This window comes from Pelophylax lessonae, assembly GCF_965119305.1.
Source record: "Pelophylax lessonae genome assembly, chromosome: 4".
NCBI lineage: Eukaryota > Metazoa > Chordata > Amphibia > Anura > Ranidae > Pelophylax > Pelophylax lessonae.
Window position 1 is genome coordinate 163,320,056 of NC_138771.1, and position 27,122 is coordinate 163,347,177.

Here is a 27,122-nt window from a genome sequence, read left to right on the forward strand (position 1 = left end):
GTCCTAGTGGCCGATTCGGCCTCGCCGGCGACCCTGGATATGGTGGATCAAATCCACCAGGGTGTCATGTATCTGTGTGATGCGGACTTGGACTTAGTCCCATTGGCTGCACGTGTGCACAGCGTGGCGGTGTTGTCTCGCCGCCTGGTTTGGTTGAAATGTTGGTCGGTGGACCAATCTTCACGTAAGACCTTAGCCAATCTGCCTTATGATGGGTCTCGCCTTTTTGGGGAGTCCTTGGATGTGTTGATTAAGGGGATCACCGGAGGTAAGAGCACTCTCTTGCCCCATTTCCCCAAGGCTAAGGAGGCTTCTGGGAAGAAGCATGCTAATTTTCGGCCCCCTCAGGGGTCCTTTCGTGCCTTTCGGTCGCACTACAAGGGCAAACCGTTCAAAGGTCAAGGCTCTCAAAAGAAGCTCTGGTCTGGGAAACAGAAGTCCGGTCAGTCCGGATCCGCAGCCCATAACAGTGCGGCCTGAAGGGGCGCCCTCACCCAGTTTTGGGGTGGGGGGACGCTTGCTCGGTTTTCTTCTACCCTGGTTGGCCCGCGTGCGGGACAGATGGGTTCAGGAGATCGTTCGATCTGGTTACAAGATCGAGTTTCTCTCTCGGCCGGAGAGCAGATTTTTTCCCTCAAATCTTCAGCTGTCTCCGGAGCGTTTACGGGACCTGCACCTGGCGGTGCGGGACCTGAGGGCTCAGGGAGTGGTGGTTCCGGTGCCTCATCGGGACAGATTTCGGGGGTTTTATTCCAATCTGTTCACCGTGCCCAGGAAGGAGGGCAAGGTTCGTCCAATTCTGGACTTGAAGGCTCTGAACCGCTCTGTGCGGGTTCGCAAGTTCCGCATGGAATCCCTGCGGTCGGTGGTGGCTGCCCTGGTTCCGGGGGAATTCATGGCCTCCATCAATTTGAAGGATGCGTATCTTCACATCCCCATTTTCGAGGGTCACCAGCGGTACCTTCGATTCGCCATTGCGGAGGATCACTACCAGTTTGTGGCGTTGCCTTTTGGTCTCGCCTCGGCTCCGCGGGTTTTCACCAAGGTGCTTGCACCGGTTCTGGCATTATTGAGAGCCCAGGGCATTTCTGTCCTGGGGTATCTGGACGACATTCTGGTTCGGTCTGCGACCAGCCAGGGTCTGGAGGAGACCTGTCTGTCACGATGCAAACTCTGCAGGAGTTTGGTTGGACGATAAATTTTCCAAAGTCGACACTGAGTCCGTCGGTTCGTCTTCCCTACCTGGGAATGATCCTGGACTCGGTGCAGGCGAAGGTCTTCCTGCCGGAAGACAAACTCAGAACTCTTCAGGAGGAAGTCAGGTCCCTCCGGGACGTTCCGCTCTCGTCTCTGCGGACGTGCATGAGATGTCTGGGATTGATGGTCTCGGCCTTCGAGACGATTCCCTTCGCCCAGTTTCACACGCGGGGTCTCCAAGCGGAGATCCTGTCCATGTGGGATGGGCGACCTCAATCTCTGGATCTTCAAATCTCGTTGAGTCATCGCACCAGAAGGGACCTTCTGTGGTGGCTCCAGTCCCCGATGGTGTCCGGGGGCAAGTCGTTTCGTCCTATCTCGTGGACGGTGATCACCACGGATGCCAGCCTGTCGGGCTGGGGTGGTGTTCTGGGCGTTCTGTCCGCCCAGGGAACTTGGTCGGAGGGGGAGTCCTCCCTTCCGATCAACATTCTGGAATTGCGTGCGATAAATCTCTGTCTTCATCGCTGGACGGACCGGCTGCAGGGCTGCCCGGTTCAGGTGCAGATGGACAATGCCACGGCGGTGGCCTACATCAGCCACCAAGGGGGCACCAGGAGTGCCCGAGCGGCTCGAGAAGTGGCCGACATTCTGACTTGGGCCGAGACTCATGTCCCGGCGATAACGGCGGTGCACATTCCGGGGGTGGAGAACTGGCAGGCGGACTATCTGAGTCGCCAGACCCTGGATCAGGGGGAATGGTCTCTCCACCCGGCTGTCTTCCAGATGTTGTGCGCGAAGTGGGGTCTTCCAGATGTGGACCTGTTCACGTCTCGTCTCAACAACAAGGTGAGGAGGTTCGTGGCAAGGACGCGCGACCCTCGGGCAGACGCGTCGGACGCGTTAGTGGCCCCGTGGCATCAGTACAAGCTGATGTACGCGTTTCCACCGATTCAGTTGCTGTCCAGGTTCCTTCGCAGGTTACAATCGGAACGCAGCACGGTGATTCTTGTGGCGCCGGACTGGCCTCGCCGGTCCTGGTACGCAGACCTCGTGAATCTGGCGGTCGACGCCCCGTGGCGTCTACCTCTTAGAGAAGATCTCCTGTCTCAAGGGCCGATATACCATCCTGCTTTACAGTCGCTGGCTTTGACGGCCTGGCTGTTGAGACCGAGGTCCTGAAGGAGAAGGGTCTCTCCCCGGAGGTCGTTCATACCTTGATCAACGCGAGGAAGTCTTCCTCGGGGAAGGTTTACCACCGTACTTGGAAGGCCTATTTTGCCTGGTGTGAGTCCAGGGGGTTTTCACCCCGCACGTACTCAGTTTCCCGAGTGCTGTCCTTCCTTCAAACAGGTGTCGATCAGCGTTTGGCGCTGGCTACGATAAAGGGTCAGGTGTCTGCGCTGGCCATTCTGTTTCAACGTCCCGTGGCTTCCAACTCCTTGGTTGGCACTTTTGTTCAGGGAGTGCGGCATCTGGTTCCTCCTAGGAGGGATCCTCTGCCCCCTTGGGACTTGAATCTCGTCTTATCTGTGTTACAACGTGCTCCTTTTGAACAGATCAGGGAGATCTCGTTGTCTATGTTGTCCAAAAAGGTCGCCTTTTTGGTTGCGATCACTTCGGCTCGCAGAGTGTCAGAGCTGGCGGCTTTGTCCTGCAAGTCTCCGTCTCTGGTTGTTCATTTGGATAAGGTGGTCTTGCGACCTAATCCTTCTTTTCTTCCGAAGCGAGTTTCGGAATTCCATCTTAATGAGGATATTGTCTTGCCTTCGCTCTGCGCGAAGCCTAAACATCCACAGGAGGTGAGGCTACATTCTTTGGATGTTGTTCGGGCGATAAGGGTTTACCTTAAATCGACTGAGTCTTTTCGAAAGACGGACTCCTTGTTTGTTCTTCCAGAGGGTCCTCGGAAAGGGCATGGCGGCGTCGGCCTCTACCATCGCCAAATGGATCAGGCAGACCATTGAACAGGCCTATGCCTTGCAGGGGAAGGTTCCCCCTGTGCCTGTGAAGGCGCACTCTACTAGATCTCTGAGTACGTCTTGGGCCTGTCGTCATGGGGCTTCTGTAGCCCAGGTGTGTAAGGGGGCGACCTGGTCGACCGTGCACACTTTCACAAAATTCTACAAAGTAGATGTTCAGGCATCGGCGGATGCTTCCTTTTGCCGCAAGGTTCTTAGTGCGGCAATTCCCTAGGGTCCCTTGTTGGGGACCTCTGGCTGTTGGGATAAGTTTTTTATCCCCTGGTTCTTTGTCTTTTCCTGGGTTGTTGCTCCTGTTGAGCAATTATTTTTTCCTGTAGCCCAGCTGGGTTCCTTCCTTTGGTAAGGTTCCTTTCTTTGATGCGGAGACTGCGTTGCCTTTCGGCGCGGATGCGTTTCCCACCCCTCATGTTTGCACTGCTTTGGGACGTCCCCATATGTGACGAATATGAAGAGGCGGCGACTGTCGGAGGACGTAAGAGAAAACGGAATTTTTGTAAAATGTTACCTGTAAAATTCCTTTCTCTGAGTCCTCCAACAGTCGCCGCCCCCGCCCCTCTTTTGGGGTTTTGGTTGTATACTCTACTGCTATTCCACTGAAACTGAGATATGGTTGCAGGAAGTAAGAGGGTATTGACTGAGGGGACCACCCCTTGAGGGTGGGATATGTTAAAAGCTTTAATGTTAACATATTCTGTTGCCTAGCTACTCCTTCGGAGCAAAGTCTAATACCCCATATGTGACGAATATGAAGAGGCGGCGACTGTCGGAGGACTCAGAGAAAGGAATTTTACAGGTAAGATTTTCCAAAAATTCCGTTTTTCTGAATCACTGGGTTAAGCTGTTGGGTTTAGGAGAATTGGATACTGGCAAAGCAAAACTGTGAGGACAACCCAGTATACTCCCTCTTGATCCCAGCATGCTTCTATTTTTTTTGCTAATGTCCTGCTAAAAGACATCTAGTCTCTGTCTCTTGGCCAATCCTTTTTTTTTTTACTTTTTATTAATACGCTTTTTCTATCAAGATTCTTCTGTTGCTGCATAGCCACCGGGACTCGTGTTTTCAGTATCCGGATCAGTTACATCTCCGAATTTCACTGGGTACTGTACCCAGACCCTGCCAGGAAAAAAATGCATAACCAGCCTGTAATGTGGCCCTCTGGACATTGAATTATGCACTTGATACTTACCTAAGCTTGTAGTACAATGTGTTTAGCTAGCCACAGTGTGCTCAACAGGTCCAGGGCTGAGGTCCACCCATTGGGTAGAACCCAGTCCCTGAGAACCCCTTGGGGGTATGCCCGCTAAATATGTGAAGAAGATTGCTGCTTAGGACTACTCCCTAACATCTTATCTGCCTGAGGGGGGACCTCAGGATTGAAGACCGCTGCGGTAAGGGCTCTTGCCATTTTAAAGTTTTGCTCTTCTAGCAGTTTAACAGCAGGTCGTTGACTATAACACATTCAATCATATATGGCTGGTGGTAGAAGATCATTCTGTTTGGATCTCAGGTAATTTTTTGTCTCCATGCTTTTATCTGGGTGCCCTCTCTGATTGATCCTCTGGGATTTTTTTATGGACTCCCTGTTCAGGGATGATCACAGGCAGCATTACCCCCTCCTGCCCGGCAGTTTATTGTGAGAACCCCTTGGGGAGTTCCTTCACAGCTATATGATGGTAGTTTAGAGGTTCAGAGGAAGAGGGTAATGGCCCTGGGGGTCTTGCCAGCACACACAGACACCAGCGTTTTCCTAGATCTTCCTGCTGTCCTCAGTGGGTACCCTTCTGGGGTGGCTCATTCCTCTTGTTCGTAATGGAAGGAGTTTTATGCTATCATGTCTTAATTTATGAGCCAGCTTTCAGCCTTTATGTAGTTCTGAGCCCAAAGGGACCACATGCGGCCCCCCTTTACCTCTCCCCTAGATGCTGTTTCTGGTCTTCCTTAAATAACAATTTCTTCTTCAGATGTGGGGGATGAGGATGGTGCTTTGATGGATTCTGAGGACTTGCCTTTACTTAGAGCAGCCTTCATCATCTTTGCCAAAGGTCGCCAGCCTGGACTCTCTAAACATGCTTTGGCTTGATAAAACCTTCCCTGTATACTTGCTTTACAGCTGTTCTTATATGATAAATGCTTGAGAAAGTCTTCCTTCTTCACAAATGTTTTGCTAAACATTATGCTGTTAAAGAGCATTTTACCAAAAAGTTTGCTGTGAACCCAGTCATTTCTTGTCTCAACAAGAACTTTGCTGTTCTTGTGAAGGGTATCCCTGTGTTCTAGAACACTGTGGATGCATGATTGGAAGCTCTTTGTTCTCCATTGAAGGCCCTGCCATGCAACCCGCTGTTGTGATGACCTCCATCTACCAAACTCTCGCAATCTGGTCAAGGTCATATCTCGAGATCCTGGTTCTATACTGGCAGATCCTTTTGTCCTTCAACATTTGAAGCTGCTGTCTGTGGCCTTGTGCTATTGTGTTGATGGGCTGGTAGGTACGATCTGCCAAAGGGTACCCATTTGCCTCAGAAAAAGAGGACAAAAACTCCAGGGGATAAAGTCTCTGTTCCTGTAATAAAAAATAACCTCTTTCATTTATCTCAGGCTTCTGAGGCCAAGCCTGGAACCTGGGTCCACCATAAGTCCTGGGCCCCCAAATCCACCAAGTCTGTAAGCAAGTCGTCCTCACAGTGAGAGGCAGCCCCCACTTGTAAAAGTGAGGGGATATCTTTTGACCTTCAAAGCTCTCTGGTCCCAGGAGATTAAAGACACTTGGGTCTAAAAGGTTGTCTTAGGGGGCTACAAACTAGAATTTAAGCCCTTGTCTTCATCCCACTACATGTAAAATTTGCCAACGATTCCACAAAGGTTGACAGACCTCTGCGCTTCTCTGGAACAGTTCCTCTCCCAAGAAGTCATAACCATAGTATCTAGGGGAAGTGGTTCCAAGGTTTTAATTTCAAACGGTTTACTGTCCTCACAGGTAATGGTGTCGTGTGCCCTAAACCGGCTCTAAAGATTCTCAACCGTATACACTGCTGATGGCTTGGCTTTCTTTCTTATAATGCAAAGTTACCTAAATAGACCAAACCAAAACAGACAAATCCTGCCTTTTCTTCATTCTGGCCTGGAGCAATGTTTGGCCTTGAGTACCATCAAATCTTGGCCTTGTTTGTTTTTTTTACAGACGACTTGCCTCTCACTGTATAGTGAAGACCATTGTAAAGGGTGCCGCTGACACAGTTCTTCTTATGCGTTCCCCAGTGACATTGTTGGATATTTAACCTGGTTCTGTCTGCTATTTAAAGATTGCCCTTTGAACCTATTCCCCTGTCTAGCCTTACAGGGTTGCCTTTTTAGCATAATCACTTCTGCAAGGTGAGTTGCTAATTTGGAAGCTAAACCTCTAAAGAACCTTTCTTGTGCTACTGAAGGTCAAGCTGGTTTTGAGGCTCAGTGGCTCTTTTCTTTCCAATCGTCCATTTACCCATCACACGTCCCTGGAATAGGCTCAAAAGTAATGGGTGCTGCAACAAATGCCAGCTGGCACACCGTGGCAACATTTCAGAGCAGTCCAGGACCCCCTTTTTTTTTTTTTTTAAGCATCAGGCATGTGTTGCTTAGATTTGTAAGGCTCTTGTTCACACGTCTTTTGTTAAGAATGTTCAGGCCTCAGCTGACACCAACTTAATTCATAAGGTTCTTAAGATGGTGCTGTAAGCTACCTTGAGCTGCCCTTGTTAACCTGTTTTTTTTTTTTTTTTTTGTGTGCCGGTTTGACTGCTTTTGGACTTCTCAGTGTTTCAGAATACTATCCTGTATTCCACAATTTACAATGAAAAATCTACTATTCTTTTCTTACCTGTAAAGTCTTTTTCTTGGAAAACAGTATGGGACACAGGTCCCTCCCTTCTATTTTTTGATCCACTTCTATCATTGCTTGCTACTAAACTGAAGCATGCTGGGAGCTGGAGAGGTTATACTGGACTGTCCTTACAGCTTAGCTTTGTCTGTGTCCATATCTCCTGAAGATGGCAGTATGAACCCAATGTTTCAGAGTGAATATCCTGTGTCTTGTAATGTAGTCCTAGAAAAGTCCTAAAAAATTAGGATTTTTATCCAAATTGTTTGTCTTTTGCAATGAAGATGTATTGAACTTAAATTAGATCTGTGATACTCCCATCTTTTTCACATCTATGAAGAATAACCCCTATTGCTAACGGAGAGCTGTCTCTCTTTTTATTTTTATTTTGAAATTAGGACTTATCTGTTCAACTTTGGGCCTTACAGCCCAAAACATATGTTGTTGCCTCTAATGATCTGAAACGTATCGCTTATTGGTAGTCAAAGATGATGTGATCTCAGCTGGCATTGCATCCAAAATGAAAAGACAGAAAAAATTAGCGCAATTGACCTAACTTCCAGTCAGAAATATGTGTCCGTTGTGTTGATTCCAGTGCAGCAGGGGCTATTACAACTAAAGTGCTGTCACAGGCTCCCCTTTTCCACCCAGCTCTGCCATTTGTAGAATCGGTACTACAGCTTCTGTGAATGGAACGCAATCTGTGAATGAAGGTTTCGGGGCTATTGGTCATCTATCTACCCATCCACCACGTTGAGGTCCTGTTTTCATTCATAAAAGCTGTAGTACGGCTTCTATGAACGACGGAGCTGGGCGCAAAAGTTGAGCATAGTCAGGATTTCTTGATCAGAGCCTGTGACAGCCCTTTAGTTGTATTTACCCCCACCACACCAGAAGATTGCAAGGGAGAGGGGAGCAGGATGAAGGAAGATTACTACTAACTCAGAGCAATCAGTATAAGGGACACATCCTACTGATTTAAGGCATGTCCCGTGTGCTTATTTTTCTTTTTTTGATTTTGGCTGCACATAAGCTTTAAGTCACATGAGGGAGCCATTTATATTTACAAGAAAGCAGGACATTTCATTTAGTAGTATTTGAAGCACTGCTAAGCTGCCTGATTTTTTTAGAATAGGAGTAGATAGAAATTTAAACAAAGATTGAGCCTTCACTTTTGGTAGCTAAAGAGAAAAAGAGGGGATTGTACAATAACTGCTCTTGACATATACTCATCTGATTTAAAAATACAATGGTAGTGGAGCTTTTGGTCATGAACACTTTTTTGCTCTTGGTGACTGAGTTGAGGAGTACCAGTCATTTCCAATCAGATCACCCACTCCAACTAACAAAGTAAAGATGAGAAGCCTTTAGGCTGTTGTCATTCAATGAGTTTGTAAATTCAGTAGTGGCCTGTATGACTTGTTTTTCACATCTCAACTCTATAGCTTTTCTATACTTCTCTAATGCTTCTTTCTATTAATTATATTATGGATATGTAAATTTAAATTTGATGAACAAATTTTAAGAGTTTGCTTTACGTAACTGTATTTACCCTCTATTGCCTCCTCTTCTACTGTAGCTGCTGCAGATAGGGAGAGATGGAAAACAGTAGCGGTTTATCTAGACGTTTAGCTGTAATTCTAATGTTTTTGTAATGGCTCCTTCCCTAGGCTTCTTTTGGAACTTCTCGAGCTGCTTTTTGACAAGTTTAATGCTGTGGCCGCTGCACACTCAGTTGTTTTAGGCCATCTGCAGCAGACCGTGGCTTCTCCCTCAAGTCAACACGATGGCGACATTAAGCTATATGACATGGCTGACGTCTGGGTAAAGATACAGACTGTTATCCAGGTAAAACTTTTATCATAACAGATATAAAACAACAGTATTTTGCTGTGTCTACTTATATGGGTCCCTCTTTTTTTAGAGCTTTGCTATGTTCATTTGTTGCATAGGTGATGGCAACTTTAGGTTTCAGACAGCTAGCCTATATTAGAAAATGAAAAAGTGCAAGTGTTGTTGGTGCTAGGCGCTACCACGATATAAATAATAAAAATGGTAAAAGTAGTATAAAAAAGTGGGAAAAATACCAAGTGCAAGTAATATAAAACAAGTATCATAAAATCATATAGCCATATAGTTGTAAAGTGCACAGTGCGTTTTATTGTGGACCTATGAGGGCAAAGAGTGCCACAATATAAAACCATACAAAGTGCTAGTGCTGCAATTCAGGCAGTGCTAGTGCACTGAGTGCTCAATGATTAGTACCGTGCAGTGGAGGTGAGGTGCTATGCCCGTGGTCCCCCACTAGGCAAGAATGATTACCACACACTAGATTGGCGTGGGTGCATCCGGATATTCCTGGTACCAGGTTCCCACTCTTTTGCCTCAGGTACTGCAATTAAAAGGTAGCCTCCATTGCGTAGTATGCTGAATATACACTGAAAAAGTGCTATAGCCACTCAAAGTTCAAGAAGTTCACTATCAGCGTGCAGGGTCCGCCACACTGCATCGCTTCCGCGTTCCACAGGTCGGAACCACCACCACCGGAAGTGACGTATTGACACAATAAGCCACTCCCTACGTGTTTCGTCACTACGACGTCACCTGGATGCTCCAGATTACGTCGTAGTGATGAAACACGTAGGGCGTGGCTTATTGCGTCAATACGTCACTTCCGGTGGCGGTGGTTCCGACCTGTGGAACGCGGAAGCGATACAGTGTAGCGGACCCTGCACGCTGATAGTGAACTTCTTGAACTGTGAGTGGCTATAGCACTTTTTCAGTGTATATTCAGCATACTACGCAATGGAGGCTACCTTTTAATTGCAGTACCTGAGGCAAAAGAGAGTGGGAACCTGATACCAGGAACATCCGGATGCACCCACGCCAATCTAGTGTGCAGTAAGCATTCTTGCCTAGTGGAGGACCACGGGCATAGCACCTCACCTCCACTGCACGGTACTAATCATTGAGCACTCAGTGCACTAGCACTGCCTGATTTTCAGCACTAGCACTTTGTATGGTTTTATATTGTGGCACTCTTTGCCCTCATAGGTCCACAATAAAACGCACTGTGCACTTTACAACTATATGGCTATATGATTTTATACTTGTTTTATATTACTTGCACTTGGTATTTTTACCACTTTTTTATACTACTTTTACCATTTTTATTATTTATATCACGGTAGCGCCTAGCACCAACAACACTTACACTTTTCACTTACACACTACCTCAGAGGTAGGTTGGCGGCAGCTTATACCACCAAAACTTAAGATTTATGTGTTGAAACCCATAGCGCTGGTAAAACCACACACCCTCTATATTAGAAAATGTGCCAGTTGATGTTAGATTTTGTAACCCAATATAGGCATGTACTCTTGCATATTATAAGTAGGATCTAGGAATGAAATTGTCATGCAGTATAAGGGCCTTTGTCAACAGGCTTGGGCTTGTGTCAATGGTATTCATTTGAGATGCTTCTGAGATTATTCAGAATTTATTGACAGGTGCATTTGACCTGCTACATTTATATGGAAATGCAAAATCCACTTTAAGTGAACAGTAGCATGTTGACACAGGTCCTAAATGTCAGCAAACACCTGAGGCATTATTTTACATTTCAATGGTGTTATGTATAGGTAGAGAAATAAATCCTGTGTTTTATGTTCAAACTGTACATTTCCTCGAAGCTGTTCTTTCTCCTCCTCCCTAACCCCTCTAACATATTTGGAGTATATACTGTGTATATTTTTTTATATATATATATATATATATATATATATAGTATAATTTGTTTGGGGGGGGGGGCTATCTAGTTTTGGCAGGTATCCGCTCCCACTGATGCTCAAATCGCGTAGGCGATCGGAGTCGAAGTTGGCCTCCCCCCCTCCCTGCCTTCAACCTTCTGGGGACACATCACAGGTCCCAGGAGGCTGCGGGGCAGTTCATAGTGCGCAGCAAAGTTGACATATGCACAGTGGGAAGCCAGCTGTGAAGCCACAAGGAGTTACAGTCGGCTTCCCACAGTTAACACGCTGGCGTCAGGGATCTGAAGACCTGGGAAGAACCAGCCTAGGTGAGGATGGCCATGAATTCCTAGACAGGTAAGAGTGTCTGTTTATTAAAAGTCAGCAGCTACAGTTTTTGTAGCTGCTGACTTTTAATTTTTTTGGAACCTGGCTGAATCTCCTCTTAAATTGAAAGTTGCTCTGATATTGTACTATGCTACACAGTGTCCAAGATACAGTGAAAATACATGTTATACTTTATAGCACCTCGTGTTTTGTAAATGATCCATTTTCACAGTATCAAAAAAAAAAAAAAAAAATTTATGTATTGGTTACCCTACAGGCCTTATATTTTTAAGGTAAGATTTTTAAAGGAATGGCATGTAAAATATTATCTGATCTTCATCACAGTAAATAAGAAGTCATATTTACTACACAACACCCACCAAAAAGTTAGCTTGCATCTGTTTAGGATTGCATCTTCTGTGAGGTTCCGCAAGCAGTACCGCTGCCAAACACAAGGGGGACACAAACATTAATCAATCGCTCGGCTAACAGTTGTGGCATGGTATTCACATACAAAATCGCTTCCTGAATTCCTGGAAGCTGCTGCTCTATGGCCCTCTAAAAAGCAATCCACCGAGGATGGTTTTCAGAGTCATGGCAGAGGCTGCTGTCTGTGTGAGTGTATAACTCTGTTTTCAAACAATGTCCTTTATAAAATATTGTCTGTGAGTTGTGAGAATTTAAAAAAAAAAAAAATGTTTGATGGAGGCGAATAATTTCCATCTAGGGCATCTCAAGAGTTTAGAAAAAATATGCTGTCATCTTTGTCTCCTTATGATCAATAAAACGTTCTATTCTATAAAGCTATATAAATGTTAAGCCACCAGGAGAAGCAGTGTGTAGATTGGCCTGGGGGAACATTAGATTGTTGAAGAGAGGGGCAACCGTAGTATGGGTAGACTGAAGCGCATGTGTTTTTACATATAGAGTCCCAGTGATCGGGGAAATGTGACAAAGTTCCACAAAGGATCGCTCTTCAGTCCTTGGAGGGGATCCACAAAAGCAGATCCAGGGGGGATGAAAAATTGCTTTAGCTTTTAGCTTGACACAATCGGGTCTATAGCTATTGGAGAAGTTTTGTGTCAAATTAGTACCTGTCAGTATCCTTTAATTTTCCAGCAAAATTACACCAAGATAGTTAACTCTAGTCCTATAAACTCAGCCTGTTGTGAAAATTAATGGAGCTTGGAGCATAGAAATTTGCTCGGTGCTCTGAAGACTTCGCTGCGCTGAAAAGCCCACTTGTGGATATTAATACGCGCCAAGCACCATTAATCCCTTGTACTGAAAAGTACAATGTACAGATCTTTTGTATAAAGTTATCCTAGCATGCTCGGTGACAAACAGAGAGACAGACACACGCTGTATCACTGTCAATGTCCATAGTAGCAGTCCTCCTTAAAAGCAGCACTCCTGTTTATTTTATAGACCAAGAACAAAAGGGGGTTACAAGGGTGGTGGCATCAACACAACCAATCACAGACATTTATACTTGTACTATAGAAATGGGAGTGCATGTAAATGAACACACTGAAACTGTGTGCAGGAGTTTCCAGCTGGTCTGTATACAATGGAACCAGCATTAATTCTCATGAACACGGCCATGCCAGCACATACATTGCCATCATAACCTGTTAGAGTGAATCCTATATAATACAGTTCATAAAAACCATATTTGATAGTGATCAGGCTACTGTTCGAGTGAATGCGACTTCATCTGCAAAAGACAATAGCAGCAGTATTTCAATCATGCGGATCAGGCATTACAGGAAGCTGCCAGACATTAATCCTGGTAAAAAGGCAGATATCAAAAGGATAAGAATTCCACATCACAAATATATCTCCGTCAGTGAATACCGGGGCCCCCGGCTGGCTGATATACATTTGTGCGGTGGAGTTCTCCTTGCACTGCCATGGATCCGGACTGGCACCGTTGATAGGGATGATCAGGCTGCAAGTAGCGTGCAGTCTCCGTTTGATGGAAGGTTTGTCCAATTACAGGTTTTTACTTAAGGCCACTTAAAGCAATATTCGCTGTGCATAGCGATTACCGGTAAACTGACACTGGGAGATTTAACTAAAAACACATCCTAAAGAAACGTTCACATAAATATGAATACAATTTCCACAACAAGCCATGGAGAAAATATGATATAACCAAGCATTTTATAGTGCCCTTTAATATTTATTAACTCACAGCTTCTTAAGCCAGTTGGTAGTAGTTAATCACATTTACCTAGACTTATATTGTGGAAGATATTTCAAAGCTTATCCAAGCCGCTTCTGTTCTCATGAGTGTTTGCTTCTTAGGCAGCCTTTAGATGAGCCCCATCCAGACACTTTATGTGGATGGGGGAATCTTCTCCACAGAGCTTTTGTCTTCCGGCTGCATGGAGCCTTCCCTGCTGTTAGAATACACTGATCAAAGTTGCAGGCTATAGCCTACAGTGCTGATAAAGCAGGGAAAATCTGACAGGGCTTTTGTACAGTAATTGACCTACTCATATATGGATCAAAATTTGGTCAGCCCCTGCTGACCCGGACAGAAAGAAAGCAGCGCCAGCTTAGTGAAGCTGTTAGCTGTTTATTCTCCTCAGAGCCTCTCCTTGCTCCAGCTGGCAGCTGCTTTTCGTGCCCCCCCCCCCCCCCTTTCACCTCATCCTTTTATATATATTTTCTACCCATTTTTACTTTTTATATCTTTCCCTTTTTCCCTCATGGTGTGCCACCCACCAACATCAGAGAGCGCCATGTAATCATTGATTTCCTGCTGACCCGGACAAATTTTGATCTATGTATGGCCAGCTTTAAACTATAGAGCTGTGTTTTGTATGAGGCTGATAGTTAATGTTTCAGCATTTGTATCCAGATTATTTATCCTCAGAGTGCCTTCTAGTTCTTTCCAGTATCTTGAAGACTACAAGTCACATTATTGTGCTTCATTCTTTGTAGGACTACAACTGATTAAGCTGTATATCTTTCCATCAAATTCCCAAGTTTTTGCCCTACTTGGATTAGTACTATCTAGAAATCTGAAGGAGATTCATAGCAGCAGTAAAGGAGTTTAGTGACATTATCTTGGAAGGCTCTTTTCCCACACCTTTATAAAATTGTACAACACAAATGTTTTCACTTAGTAATAATAATAATAATGAAAGATAACAATTGCTCATGCAACATGCTGTTAGATATAGGTCTCTGGAAACTGCTTCATGTAATGTAGGAGATGTATAGATCAGAGAATAAGCGCACAGATAGAAGAGGCAATATTTGGTTTCATATATTATAGAAGATTTTTATATCAGAGAATATGTGCACAGATAGAAACAGCAATATTTTCAGATGGAGAAGATATAACTCCATCCAAATATGTGTTTTCATATTTGTGTATGTGTTTTTCATAGTATCTGTTTAACCACTTGCCGACTGCGCACAGTATATTTACTGCGGCAGTCAGCCCCTCACAGGCAGAGCGACGTAGGTCTACGTCACTAGCCTGTGAGGCTCTGGGGAGCGAGCGCGCTCCGCTGGAGGCGCGCTCCCGCACGGTCACGGTCCCCCCGCGCGTGTGACCGGCGAACCAGATCATCGGGGGAGAGGGAGAAAGGCAGGCGGCTAATGTAAACAAGCCGCCTGTCATTCTCCCCTGTGTAGAAACAGTGATCATACAGTTCTATGTAGGACCGTTGATCATTGTTCCTACACCTCAAGCCACAGCCAATCACAGTTAGAATCACGCCCCTAGGGACACACACAGCCGCTCCCTCTCAAATAAAGTTAACCCCTTCACTGCCAGTGTAATTTTACAGTAACAGTGCATATGTATAGCACTGATTACTGTAGAAACGTCACTGGTAACCCCAAAAGTGTCAAAAATGTCAGTCAAGTCATGTCAGTCCGATCTGTCCGCCGCAATGTCGCAGTGCCGCAAAAAAAATCGCAGATCGCCGCCATTACTCGTTAAAAAAAAAAAACAACAAAAATGACAAAAATCTTTCCCTTTGTTAGTAAACGCGATAACTTTTGCGCAAACCAATCAAAATACGCTTTTTGCGATTTTTTTTTTTTTTTACCAAACATATGTAGCATAAAACAAATTGGCCGAAAATGTTAAAAAATTTTGATTTTTACATTTTTTTGGGGGAATTTCATATAAAAAAAATGGGAAAAATATTATTTTTGCAAAATTGACGCTCTTTTTTTGTTTATATAGCGCATGATCAAAAAATCGCACAGGTGATCAAATACCACCAAAAGAAAGCTCTGTTTGTGGGAAAAAAAGGACGCCAAATTCGTTTAGGTACAGTGTCGCACGACCGCGCAATTGTCTGTTAAAGTCACGCAGTGCCGAATCGCAAAATACCCCCTGGTCAGGAAGGGGGTAAAATCTTCCGGGGCTTAAGTGGTTAATAGCTTTATATCTAGTGGGAAATATCTGTTTTTACCTAGCTTTTTGTTATTCTGTGTAAGAATGTCAGAACGTCAATGATCTGTTTGCTTATTCATATAAGCTCTTTTGTTGGGGTGTCGTAAATACAATATTTCCAGATTTTTAATCTCTCAGTGCTGTTACTAGAATTCTGTTCCCTCTAAATTTATATATATTTCAACATAAAACCCCAAAGTCTGTACTAACCTCTCAGCTGATACAGTTGGTTAGCGCTTCGAGATTGCGAAATATGGCCACCAATGCTAATGAGACCTCCTCTGCAGGAGAGTCCTTCTAATATAGGACAGGTTAATGCTTTATGCTGTTTTATCACTTACTGTGGCTGTTTCTGTAAATGTTTTCCTTTTTTAATTAAACCTTAATTTACTTAGAACAGTATTCCAATGTTCTTAATTAAAGCGATTACTTTTTCTGCTAGAATTGCATGTGGAATACAAATTGCAGGATGTTTTTCAGACAAGCACAGGTTGTCATTTTTATTATATGCAGTCTCCTTATTCAATTTCTTTCTGAAGATAATTGGCTTTAATGTACTCACTGCTGCACAAATCAAGGCTTTTGTTATTTATTGCAGTAGTGTTGGGAGCGGCTGCTTGTTTATGTTCCATATTTGGTGAGTACGAGAATAAAAAATGCTGTGCCATAGATTAGCAATGAAATACCAGTGCTAGTAACTTCCAGGATTCCTACTGCTCACACTCTTTAATACACCATACCATGGTGTATCATGCAAGGCAGTAATACATTTAATTAAAGTGACCTTCTCAATGTAGAGGATCACTTGTATCCAGAATAACATACTTGCTAAAAGAAGAGGGGATAACCTTACCTTTACAGCAACCTGTGTCTTGAAATACTGCTGCTTTACTGCTCTCAGACTGCTGCAAGTATTCCACATTTCTGGGTGTGTGGAATGCCTGCTTTCCTGTACAAATTGACGGGAGGAACCACTTGAATGCTGCGGGAAAACAGCTATTCAACCCATCGGTCAAAAAATTTCTGCCGCTGGTGGGCAAGAAAGGTAGTTATATACTCCTTTCCATTTATCAGGTATGGTACTCGATATTCCTAACTTTTTTTTATTTTTCATTTACCTGCTATCTTGCAGAACACCATGTTCTCTAAGGGTAAACAGGTGGCAAAGGTTGGTGGTATTATTAATATTATTAGACAGGTAATATTGAAGCTCAACTCCTGGCATAGCTCAAAACACCAATTTATGCTATGTATTTTTGAACAGTTAGGGTCCATTTACACTAGCGCGACTTGTCAGGCGACTTGGTCGCCTGACAAGTCGCGGTCGGTCGCCTGCCATTGATTAGCATAGGACCCGTTCTAATAGGAGCGACACAAGTCGCTCCGTCTTAGAAAAAGGGTCCTGTACTACTTTGGGGCGACCTGGAGGCGACTTACATTGACTTCAATTATATGAAGTCCCTGCAAGTCGCGCCGAGGTCGCGGTGCACAGCGTGCACCGCGACTTCACAGGTCGCCCCAGCAAGTCGTGTCGCCCCTGTCTGAATGGGCTCTTAGTGTAAACACCAACATTTTCCTTGGTATTGAGTTACTGTAATCTCCTTCACTGTGACATTCAGATTGGTGGACCAAGAGATGGTACTACCGACCACATAGGTTCTGCTGCAATGCTTGTGTGCTGACTGAATTTTATGAGAGGATAGCAGAGTAAGAAGCGTTGATTACTCTTGCTGGTGCTCCTTTTTTGTCAGAAGCCTAGGGACATGCTTTTACAAAGCTGTGCTGCTGCTAAACTGGAGGTCAGGGACTTGGCTGTGCTGTCTGGCAGGAGTATCTGGATCACAGAATTGAATACACACACGAACTAATCATTTGGCATGTAAAACCATTCCCATGCATATATTTCAACAGTGTATTAGGCTGCTTTCCTGGATTTCAGCCTTAAATCAAACCTTTTGGGGAAAACAGAAATTGCTGATAACTCCATCTTCCCTCTAACATCATCAGTATGTAACAGAGACATCTTGAAACTTTTTTTGATTATGTATGGACTTCTTTGTCAGAATAACTTAAAGGATAAGTTCACCTGTAAAAAAAAATAATGAATACACATTTTTTTTGCAGATGAAAAAAATGTATGTGTATATATATATATATATATATATATATTTTTTTTTTTTTAAGGAGGGAGCCTGCAGAGCATTGCACTCAGAAGATCACTGGTTCAATGTCCAGCTCCTGCAGTCTCAGTTAAAGTAGAACAGTAGGCAAAATGTGTTTTTATTCATTTTGGATAGAGTGAGGGAGGGTCGGAACCGCTGTCAGCTTGTTGGCCATTTGTGCCTCATAGGAAAGATTTCCCATTACTTTCTGTCAAATTAAGGAAATCCTAAAACAGGAAGTAAGAGGAAGTAAGATCCTTGGGGACCCCAAGGTCACCAGAACTAGTGTCCCCACTGGAAGGTTTCCCCTCTCTTGCTTTTCTGGGGACAACCCACATTTTTTTTTTTTTTTTTTACTTTAATTTTTAATGATAATGGTAACCCGGACAAAAAGAGAGAGTGAATCTCCCTAAAGGGGGCAAAGAAAGCAATAAAAACTGACATTGTCATTTCTTAAGTAAATGCATATAACCTAAAATAATTAATGTTATAATAAAAACATGACATAAAATAGCACTTAAGCCTCTTCACCAGCACAACTTGGCATAGTGATAATCTTGCCCCTTATTCTGGTCATTTTGCTTTGAAAAGGAGATCTTGCAAGGTTCCGACCTGTGATCCCTGTTGCTTTATGTGAATAATGGAAAAGATAATCACTATATCAAAGTCTGTTAGTGAAGATCCTTATTTTCCTATGATTGCATATTGTGCCATCCATCTATTTAGTTCAGCACCCTTCATGAACTGTGGGCGAGAGCCTGTTGGGTGTGCGACAGCTACAATGCAACTTCTCTATAAAACAGCACATTCCATGTAGTGAACAGTTACCAGTGTTTCAGAGCTTTATAAGAAGCACCTTGGACCAACAGGGCTGCACCAGGTGGGTTTGCTGTAACATGAATTATGTAATTATACGTATTACAACGTATTCTATTACAGTATTTTCTTTATGTCTCTAGACAAAGTATGTTACATCTGGTGTGCTCATGCAAAATCTGGAAACTTAAATTAGTAGTAAATTTTAATGGTAAAATTCTGTGTGTACGAATTCTGTTAGCTGGTGTGAGATTTGGAAAACACCTCCTGCCAGTTCCTTACAGGCTGAAAAGAAATTAATTGCTCACTGCCTGCAGAAACCCTCCTCCTGGATAAACATTTTGTTTCATATGTCTTTACTCCTCATCGCTAAGGCTCTCTGTCACTTTCCTTGTGGCGGCCAGGCTGACAGATTGCAGGTTGGACATGCCCTCCCCTCAGATTTACATGCGTGGTGACAGAGCATTTAATTGTTGCTTGGCTCCAATGAATATTCATGGTTCACAGAACAATACAATTAAGCTCTCAGTTGTCACAACAAAACTTGCAGTGGCCTTTTGGTGAATGGGACCTAGCAGAACAATTAATGAGCCTAGATAATTCATTTCCAGGGCTATATGCAAAGAAATATGGAAAGAACAGCTTGTATTGGGAACACAATACCTATGCAAAATGTATGTTTTCTTGTTCTATTTAACAAATAGGCTTGGTAAACAATTTTATTAAATATAATATTTAGCCTCTACAAAAATATTATAAAAAAAAAAAAAAAAAAAAAATAGGCCTTCTTCTCATGGGCATACCTAAATACTCGCCTGTGCAAAGGGCCCTGTTTGTCCACATGGATGCACAGGTCCACGTGTTGGCAGTCCCATTCATGCCAATTAGAATGCAGCTTTCGCTTGGACACAGTGGCTGCTACCAATTTGACATCCATGTGGGTACGTATCCCTGAACTTTCACTGTCTGCATTCTGGGACACACACCCACACCAAAATTAATGTTGATTTGGAGCAGCAGCTGTGTCTGTGTAGCCGCTGCATCCCAATTAACAAGAATGGGATTGAATACATGTGGATGCAAAAGACACATGTGCATCCCATGCGGACAAACATGGCCTTTCACACAGGTTTGCTCTTAACGAGATATTAAACCCAAAACCAAAAATGTTTGCTTTTGGGTTTAATACTGCTTTAAAGTACCACCATGTGAATGAGGCCTAAGGAAAAAAAAAAGTCTGTGGATTTGCAAACGTTTTTATGGAGGTATGTGGTGTTTTAATGTTGGATGATTCTTGAACTTTTCAGACCTACATATCCCTTTTTTTTTCCTCGAGTGTTTTTTTTTTAGCTGTTCATAGGATGGTTTTTGAACTATAGCAGATAATCTTATTGGCAAAACATTTTTGTGATTAAAAATTAAGAAAGGTTTTCCCATAAGTTCTCATCTAAACACGCAGAAAAACAAAGAAAACGGTGCCTCTGAGTATAAACTGTGAATAATTTAATAGTAAAAATAAGCTATAAAAAATCACAGTGTGAAAACAGGCACATGAGGATTTTCGGTGGTCAGAGTCTTCTTAGGGCCACCTGCCGGGTCAAGTGCTGCCGCTCGTAGTACTGTCCTGACCAGCAGAATGTAGAGGTGATGGGAAAAGGTGGAGCCGAGGGCTGGACCGCAGGCTGAGCCGCAGCGTCTTCTGTGTGTGTGTCCCCCGCATGCTCGCGACGCATTTCAGAGCATGTGCACTGGAATTTGTGTGTGATGAGACCATGTATTTAATTCTTATCTAGATTACCTTTTAGATAAAACCTTGGCCACTCTGAATGGGAGGGGGTACTGGAAACCTCTGATCCTACTGGGAAAACACTGTCTGCATATTTCCAGTGTCAAATGAAAGAAAGCTGAGAAGGATTAGAGAGCCAGGCAGGAGATCCTTGTTATAGGGGAAATCCTCACCGTGAAACATTGGACATTTCCCCTCTTTTCTCTTTCACCAGGGTTCTGGCTCTTCTCAGCAACCTGGGGTAAGGCAGCAATGAGCTTCCTGTTTTCCTAGCTAGATCTCCTGCCTGGCTCCCTAATCTCCAAAAAAACCAAAACACAAGTAGTACAGAAACCATTTTTGGTAATTGGTGAGGCGCTGCAAATTTAGACGGTGCAATTGCCGGCAATTGGCTCCGATTTGACATGTCATATCAGAACATATGTGAACGTGGGCTGAATCAGACAAAATCAAGATAATATTGGCAACTACTGCTGTTCTGTCTCTCTTATCCAATTATTTTGTATAATATGAAAAACAAGAGTTGTATACTTATAGAAAAAATTATAATCATATAAACTGAAATAAAAATGATATAAATTTATAGTTTCCCTTTAAACAAAGAAATATTGGTTAAAGGGTAACTCCACTTTCGTGGGGGGAAAAAATTGCAAATAAAGAAAAAAACAATATAGCGTATACAATTGTGACACAAATCATATTGTAATTGAATGTTATTAAAATATACCTTTTCAATCTGCAGCCGTTGTAGTTTTCTGAAAATGCAATGCAATATGGCTACCTGGAGCTGTTCTGTACATAGAATGTGTACTGACCACACCCCAGAAACATCATTTCTTGCTTGTGGGATTGGCTCACTGTTTTTCCCAGCAGTCTGCCTAAGAGACAAGTCAGATTCCTGGCATCCCCTGCAACAAAAATGTCATTTTTGGTGAGATATTCCCAATAGGAACATGTGTAAAGGGATGCAGATCCAGCAGCTTCCCTCATTAGTGCTCTACAGCAGCACAGCTAGTTAATAATTATAAAACCACTCCCATTAGATCCACTCAGCACAGAGGAAAAAACAGTGATTTCCTCAGAATGACAAAAGGTAGCAATCTGCAACAAAAATGGTTAAATCCTTGTAATGTACATAGATCACCCAGAGGGGAATGTTTTTTTCTCAACAAAAGTGGAGTTACGCTTTAAGTTATACTAACTCAATGTTAAAGAGTTCTAGTCCATAAGACATAAAGTTGACTGTGACTGTGATTTTCTTGCTTTAAAACAAATACCATAACTCCCCTGCACAGACCTGAAACCAGTATAGAGGTTTATAGAGAGGCATCAAATAACACTGTGTAAGATACACTATATTACTAAAAGTATTGGGACGCCTGCCTTTCCACACACATGAACTTTAATGGCATCCCAGTCTTAGTCCGTAGGATTCAATATTGAGTTGGCCCACCCTTTGCAGCTATAACAGCTTCAGCTCTTCGGGGAAGGCTGTCCACAAGCTTTACGAGTGTGTCTATGGGACTATAATACCATTATTCCAGAAGGGCATTTGGGGGGTCAGGCACTGATGTTGGATGAGAAGGCCTGGCTCGCAGTCTGTGTTCTAATTCATCCCATAGGTTTTCTGTCAGGTTGAGGTGAGGGCTCTGTGCAGGCCAGTCAAGTTCCTCCACCATAAACTCGCTCATCCCTGTCTTTATGGACCTTGTTTGTGCACTGATGCACAGTCATCTTCGAACAGGAAGGGGCCATCCCCAAACTGTTCCCACAAAGTTGGGAGCATGAAGTTGTCCAAAATATCTTGGTATGCTAACACCTTAAGAGTTCCCTTCACTGGAACTAAAGGGCCAAGCCCGACCCCTGAAAAACAACCCCACACCATAACCCCCCCTCCACCAAATGATTTGGACCAATGCACAAAGCAAGGTCCATAAAGACATGGATGATCGAGATTGGGGTGGAGGAACTTCACTGGCCTGTGCACCTCACTGTCCTCACCGCAACCCGATAGAACACCTTTGGGATGAATTAGAGTGGTTGTTATATTTTTTTATTTGAGAGAATTTGTGCGTATTTTAAACTTTTATGTTATCAAGGAGGGAGATAAGGGCACCGAGAGGTTAAAAGTGATATCAAACCATTTCCTGGTTTGCAATCACAGTCCCGCCCCTTCCCCTATCTTTAAATTTCCCTGTTGCCATTCCTTTCCATGACTTGACAAAGTGCACAGCGCGAAACATTAGTCATGGCAATCATATAGCTTGTGTTCCACCCTGGTTCCTGGTATTTCCCCACAAGTGGCGCCTGTCCGGCTGATGTCACCGCTACGGAACTACAGCGGAGTCCTTTCATCCTCGCGCCGGCTGGTTTTCCGGCTTAGTGCACACACTGCTCAGCAGTCCTGGGAGACTGATCTCCTCGCACTCGTGTTGCTTGCTGCCAGGTGCCCTTGTCCATTCCAGCCCAGGGGGATGTAAGCATTTTATGTACTTTGTTTTTCGGTTATCAATACCAATAAACTGTTAACCCTTTCTATACTGGATGTTCACCTGACTTCCTTATCCATTGCATCCCGGTTTTTTTCATGCGCTGCCTTCCTCATGTACTTTTGTCCAGATCAGCACCTTTCCTATGCTTGTTGGCTAGCAGCAGAAAAACCACTGGGGAGCCTCACAGGCTTACTTCTATCCCTCCACCCTAAAGGCACCCCAGGAGCGCCAGATTTGTGATTATTGCTTTGAATTAGAGTGGCGATTGTGAGGCAGTCCTTCCATTCACATCAGTGCCTGACCTAAAAAATGTGCTACTGGAAGAATGGTCAACATTCCCATAGACACACTCCTATACCTTGTGGACAGCCTTCCCAGAAGGGTGGGCCAACTCACTATTGAACCCTATGGACTAAGACTGGTATGCCATTAAAGTTCATGTGCGTGTAAAGGCAGGCATCCCCATACTTTTGGTAGTAAAGTTTATATTAGCATAAGTCACAACACCAATGTTTTGATTCCTCCACACTTATTTAGGTAAGCCTGAAGGTGTTTTTAAAAGGAAAAAAAATCATCCCTATGACACTACTCTAATATCATATGTATCAAACCGCAGCTGCCTAATATTAGAGGAATCTCATATGGTATTTACAACCAACAAAAATGTTCATCAGATTTTCAATGTTCAATCAGAACTTTCTTTCTGGATTTGTTTTAGTCTCTAAAACATCATTAACATTCACTCTAAGGAAAACATCCTTGCTTTGCCTGAAACGTGATATGCATTTTGGTTTTGTGTTTGTAGGAAGAAAACCAGAGGCAAATCAATCATGTCAATAAAAGGAGATGGTACAAAAAGCTAGAGAAAATATGTGTTTGCTTGCAAAGTTGATAGAGCAAAAGAACATTTGTTTTCGACAGCTTTATTAGCACTGTCATTGTGTATCAATTACAATGCACAAACTTCTGAGTTTAATTTAGTCTTAAGCGAAAGAGCTTTCATCTACTATAATGATGATGCAAGTAACCTGTGATTTTAGTGGGAACTTCAAACACTATATTCATCCTCCACTGCAGCAAAGTCTGCAAGAAGATCAGATGTACTTTGCAACATCTAGAAGCACAGCTTAATCCCACGGTGAGCCTGCTGCTCAGCTTATGTGATTATAGGGCCTTTCATTCACCATAACCTGGATATCTGTTACCAAGCATAAGGCTTTCCAAAGCATTGGAGATAATACTAAAAAGATGAGAATGACCCCTTTAGAGGTTGAAAGAGATCTTGTTAGGTGTCAGTTCTTGAAGTGGTCTAATGCCAGAATGGGAGAATAGCTGTAGCAGAATGTTGAATACTTTAGAGCATGGAGCAGGCAGCGTGCCATCACAAGCTGTGCTAACAGTTTCTCTAAAGGGATAAATACCAGCGACCTAAGTGAGCTGCTATTTACTAATACCTTTTAAAGAATATGATGAGCAGTATTCCAAGGCAGTGACAACAGTCAAAAAATTATGCTGGGTTCTGATTTGCAGTACATTAGACAAAGCGTTGAACATAACATAGCCACTTTATTGCATACAAACCCCCTAAAATAAATTTTACAATTTAAATGTGACAACATGCCTTGTGTTATAGCTTTAAAGCATAAAAGACACCCCATACATATTTAAATGTATTTTTAAGTTATACCGTAACCTGTTTTTCATTAGCCCCGCACTTAAGTATTTAGAGTGGGAGATAAAGGGCCAATTGGCCTTTTCTGCTATTCCCAGCTAACAAATGAAATTTGAAGATTGGAGGAGCTAGCACAGAGATTACCTTATTGGTGAGCTTCAGTTACTACAGTAATTGTTCAGTGAGCCTCTCAGCAGTCACTCTGATGAGTCATTTACTTGTAAGTATACATTTTCAGATTGAGCTACAGAGCTTTGTAAACCTCAGGCATTTTTATAAGGAGCTGTGTCCGTCAATGAACGAAAGAGAAAATGGGATTTTTGACTTACCGTAAAATCCATTTCTCTGATGTTCATTGACGGACACAGCACCCACCCCTCTGTGGAGTTGGCTTTCTTTCGATGCTGCTTGTAATAAAATTGAGTGCCTATGGCTGAGAGTGGGAGTATAACCCCTGGGACTACCCCATAGGTGTAGTCAAGCTTTTTCCTGCCTTGTGTCCTACTCCTGTAGGTGGCAGCATAACCCAATGGTCAGGAAGATAAAGAGCTGTGTCTGTCAATGAACATCAGAGAAATGGATTTTACGGTAAGTCACAATCCCATTTTCTCTGTCGCTCATTGACAGACGTAGTCCTCCTTGGTTAATATCAACTCGGGTTATACTGCCCTCTACAGGAGTAGGACTAGACAGGAAAGAAAACGTTCTGGCCACACCCTAGGGGCAGTCCCAGAGGGTATATCCTCTCACTTCCTGCTACAGCAAATCAGTTTTTTTCTGTCTAGTTAGGAGTAAGGACCTAGATTCCTTGCTAGGATCTTCGGTCCTGGCAGGATTTTTTAGAAATACTTTTTTTAGACAGCTTTTTTTTCTCCATTGTTCCTGTGAGATCTTCAAGCAAGTACGCTGAAACTGGGCGACGGGCTGGATGTTGAGATCTGTCAGGAGTTGGCGCCCGCCTGGTTCCGGTATGGTGAGTAGAATGTTCCCCCTCTCCCCCTGTCGGGTTTGTTGGTGGACGCGGGCCCCTCTCTGGGATGGTCGGACACTCCGTTTCTGGGTCTCCCCTCTATCCTATAACAGGTCACAGATCCCCCAATTTGAGTGTGATTTTTGTGAATAGAAACCAGGAGGCTTGATTTGGGAGCTGACTATCTAAAGTCACTATATGACTGTAAGGGTGACTGAAGTCAGTGGCAGACTACTAAAAGGCATTACTATTGAGGTATAGAGGTATCCTACCTGTCTAGTGTGTACACAGGCCGATGCCTATGCCTGAGTTACTGCGGCCACTGATCGCCATCCCTCCAGAAAGCCGGTCACTTCCACAGGCTGCACAGCCTCCCGCAGGCCGAGGACACCTCCCGCAGGCCGAGGCATTTCCGCAGGCCGCACAGGCCGAATGCACACATCCCGCAGGCCGCTGCTAACTTGCAAGCCGCCGCTATCCTACACAGGCCGCCGCCATTTTCCTGCAGATCGCACGAGGCCGCCATATTGGCGTAGCCTCGTGTCTCCAGCATGGGGGCGGCCATGTTTGAGGTGACCAAACACCTCGTGGAGTAATTGGGAGGCGCCGGAAGGCGATTAAAGGGGCGGAGCCGCCTCCTTGGCCCAGGGAAAGCAAGCCAAAGACTTCCTGTCTGTAACAGACAGTGCTGGAAGCAGGTTGATAAGAAACTTCTGTGCATCAGGTGAGCCTTGGGGTCTCTCTCTCTCTCTCTCTGAGGGGTCCACGCAGGTAGACTGAGGGGCGCTACTGCGCTGAGGGACTAAGTTAAAAAAAAAAATAAAAAGATGTTTTTTTCTTGCAATTAATTTTTTTGTGTTTGCTGGCAAGTGTCTTGTTACATGAACCCTGCCACACATGTATCCCCACCTGAGTTCCCTTACTTGTGATGATGCATTATCAGCAGTTTTGGAGTCTTTGGTATCCCGGGTGGAGGTAGCCTGTCAGGGACGGGGGTCAAGAAGAGCGACCCCCGCCTACCCCTATGTCATCTGATACCTCAGATACGGATTCTGAGCTGTTCATTGCAGTCCCTTTTCTGGGGTTGTTGTCTCAGGTACGGTCTCCTCAGACAGTAAGGAGGACGCTTCTGCCTCCGCCAGAGCACAAGAAGCGTTGGTGGAAGCACTAGTTGTGTCTGTCCGGGAAACCTTAAATCTTGAGGTTACACCGGCAGAGGTAGCTGAGACTCATATTCCTTTTTTGGTACTAGCAAGCCTACCAAAATGGTGAAGGTTTTCCCTTGCCCAAATAGGGTCGTCCATAAATGAGCCCTGCTATTTCCAAACGCATGGCTAGGCGCTATCATTTTGAGGAATCCCTCATTACAAAGATGGACGGTACCACCAATAGTGGACTCACCGATTTCCAGACTAAATAAAGCCACTGTTATCCCGTTGGATTGACAGAATGGGCCCCACCCATCTCTAGGGTGGGGGGACGTCTTCACCGGTTTCCGGATCCAGGGCTTTCCAGAATCCCGGATAAAAGGGGTTCGCAAGGTCATATGGTCGGGATACAAGATCGAGTTTCGATCACTTCCACCGGTGCGATTCTTCCCTTCCAATAGTCGACATCCCCGGGTCGCTTAAAAGCTTTGCGGGGGACAACTTGATACAACAAGCAGTGGTAGTTCCCATTCC

General features: G+C 44.1%; 1 protein-coding gene across 1 annotated transcript in view; it reads left to right on the forward strand.

Annotated features, from left to right (window-relative positions):
* Window positions 1-27,122, forward strand: part of EXOC4 (exocyst complex component 4) — an 809,165-nt gene that overhangs the window by 137,185 nt on the left and 644,858 nt on the right. The window contains exon 7 of the mRNA XM_082254329.1: window positions 8,710-8,887. Coding sequence (XP_082110455.1) covers window positions 8,710-8,887 — 178 coding nt within the window. The remainder of the gene's footprint in view (window positions 1-8,709; window positions 8,888-27,122) is intronic.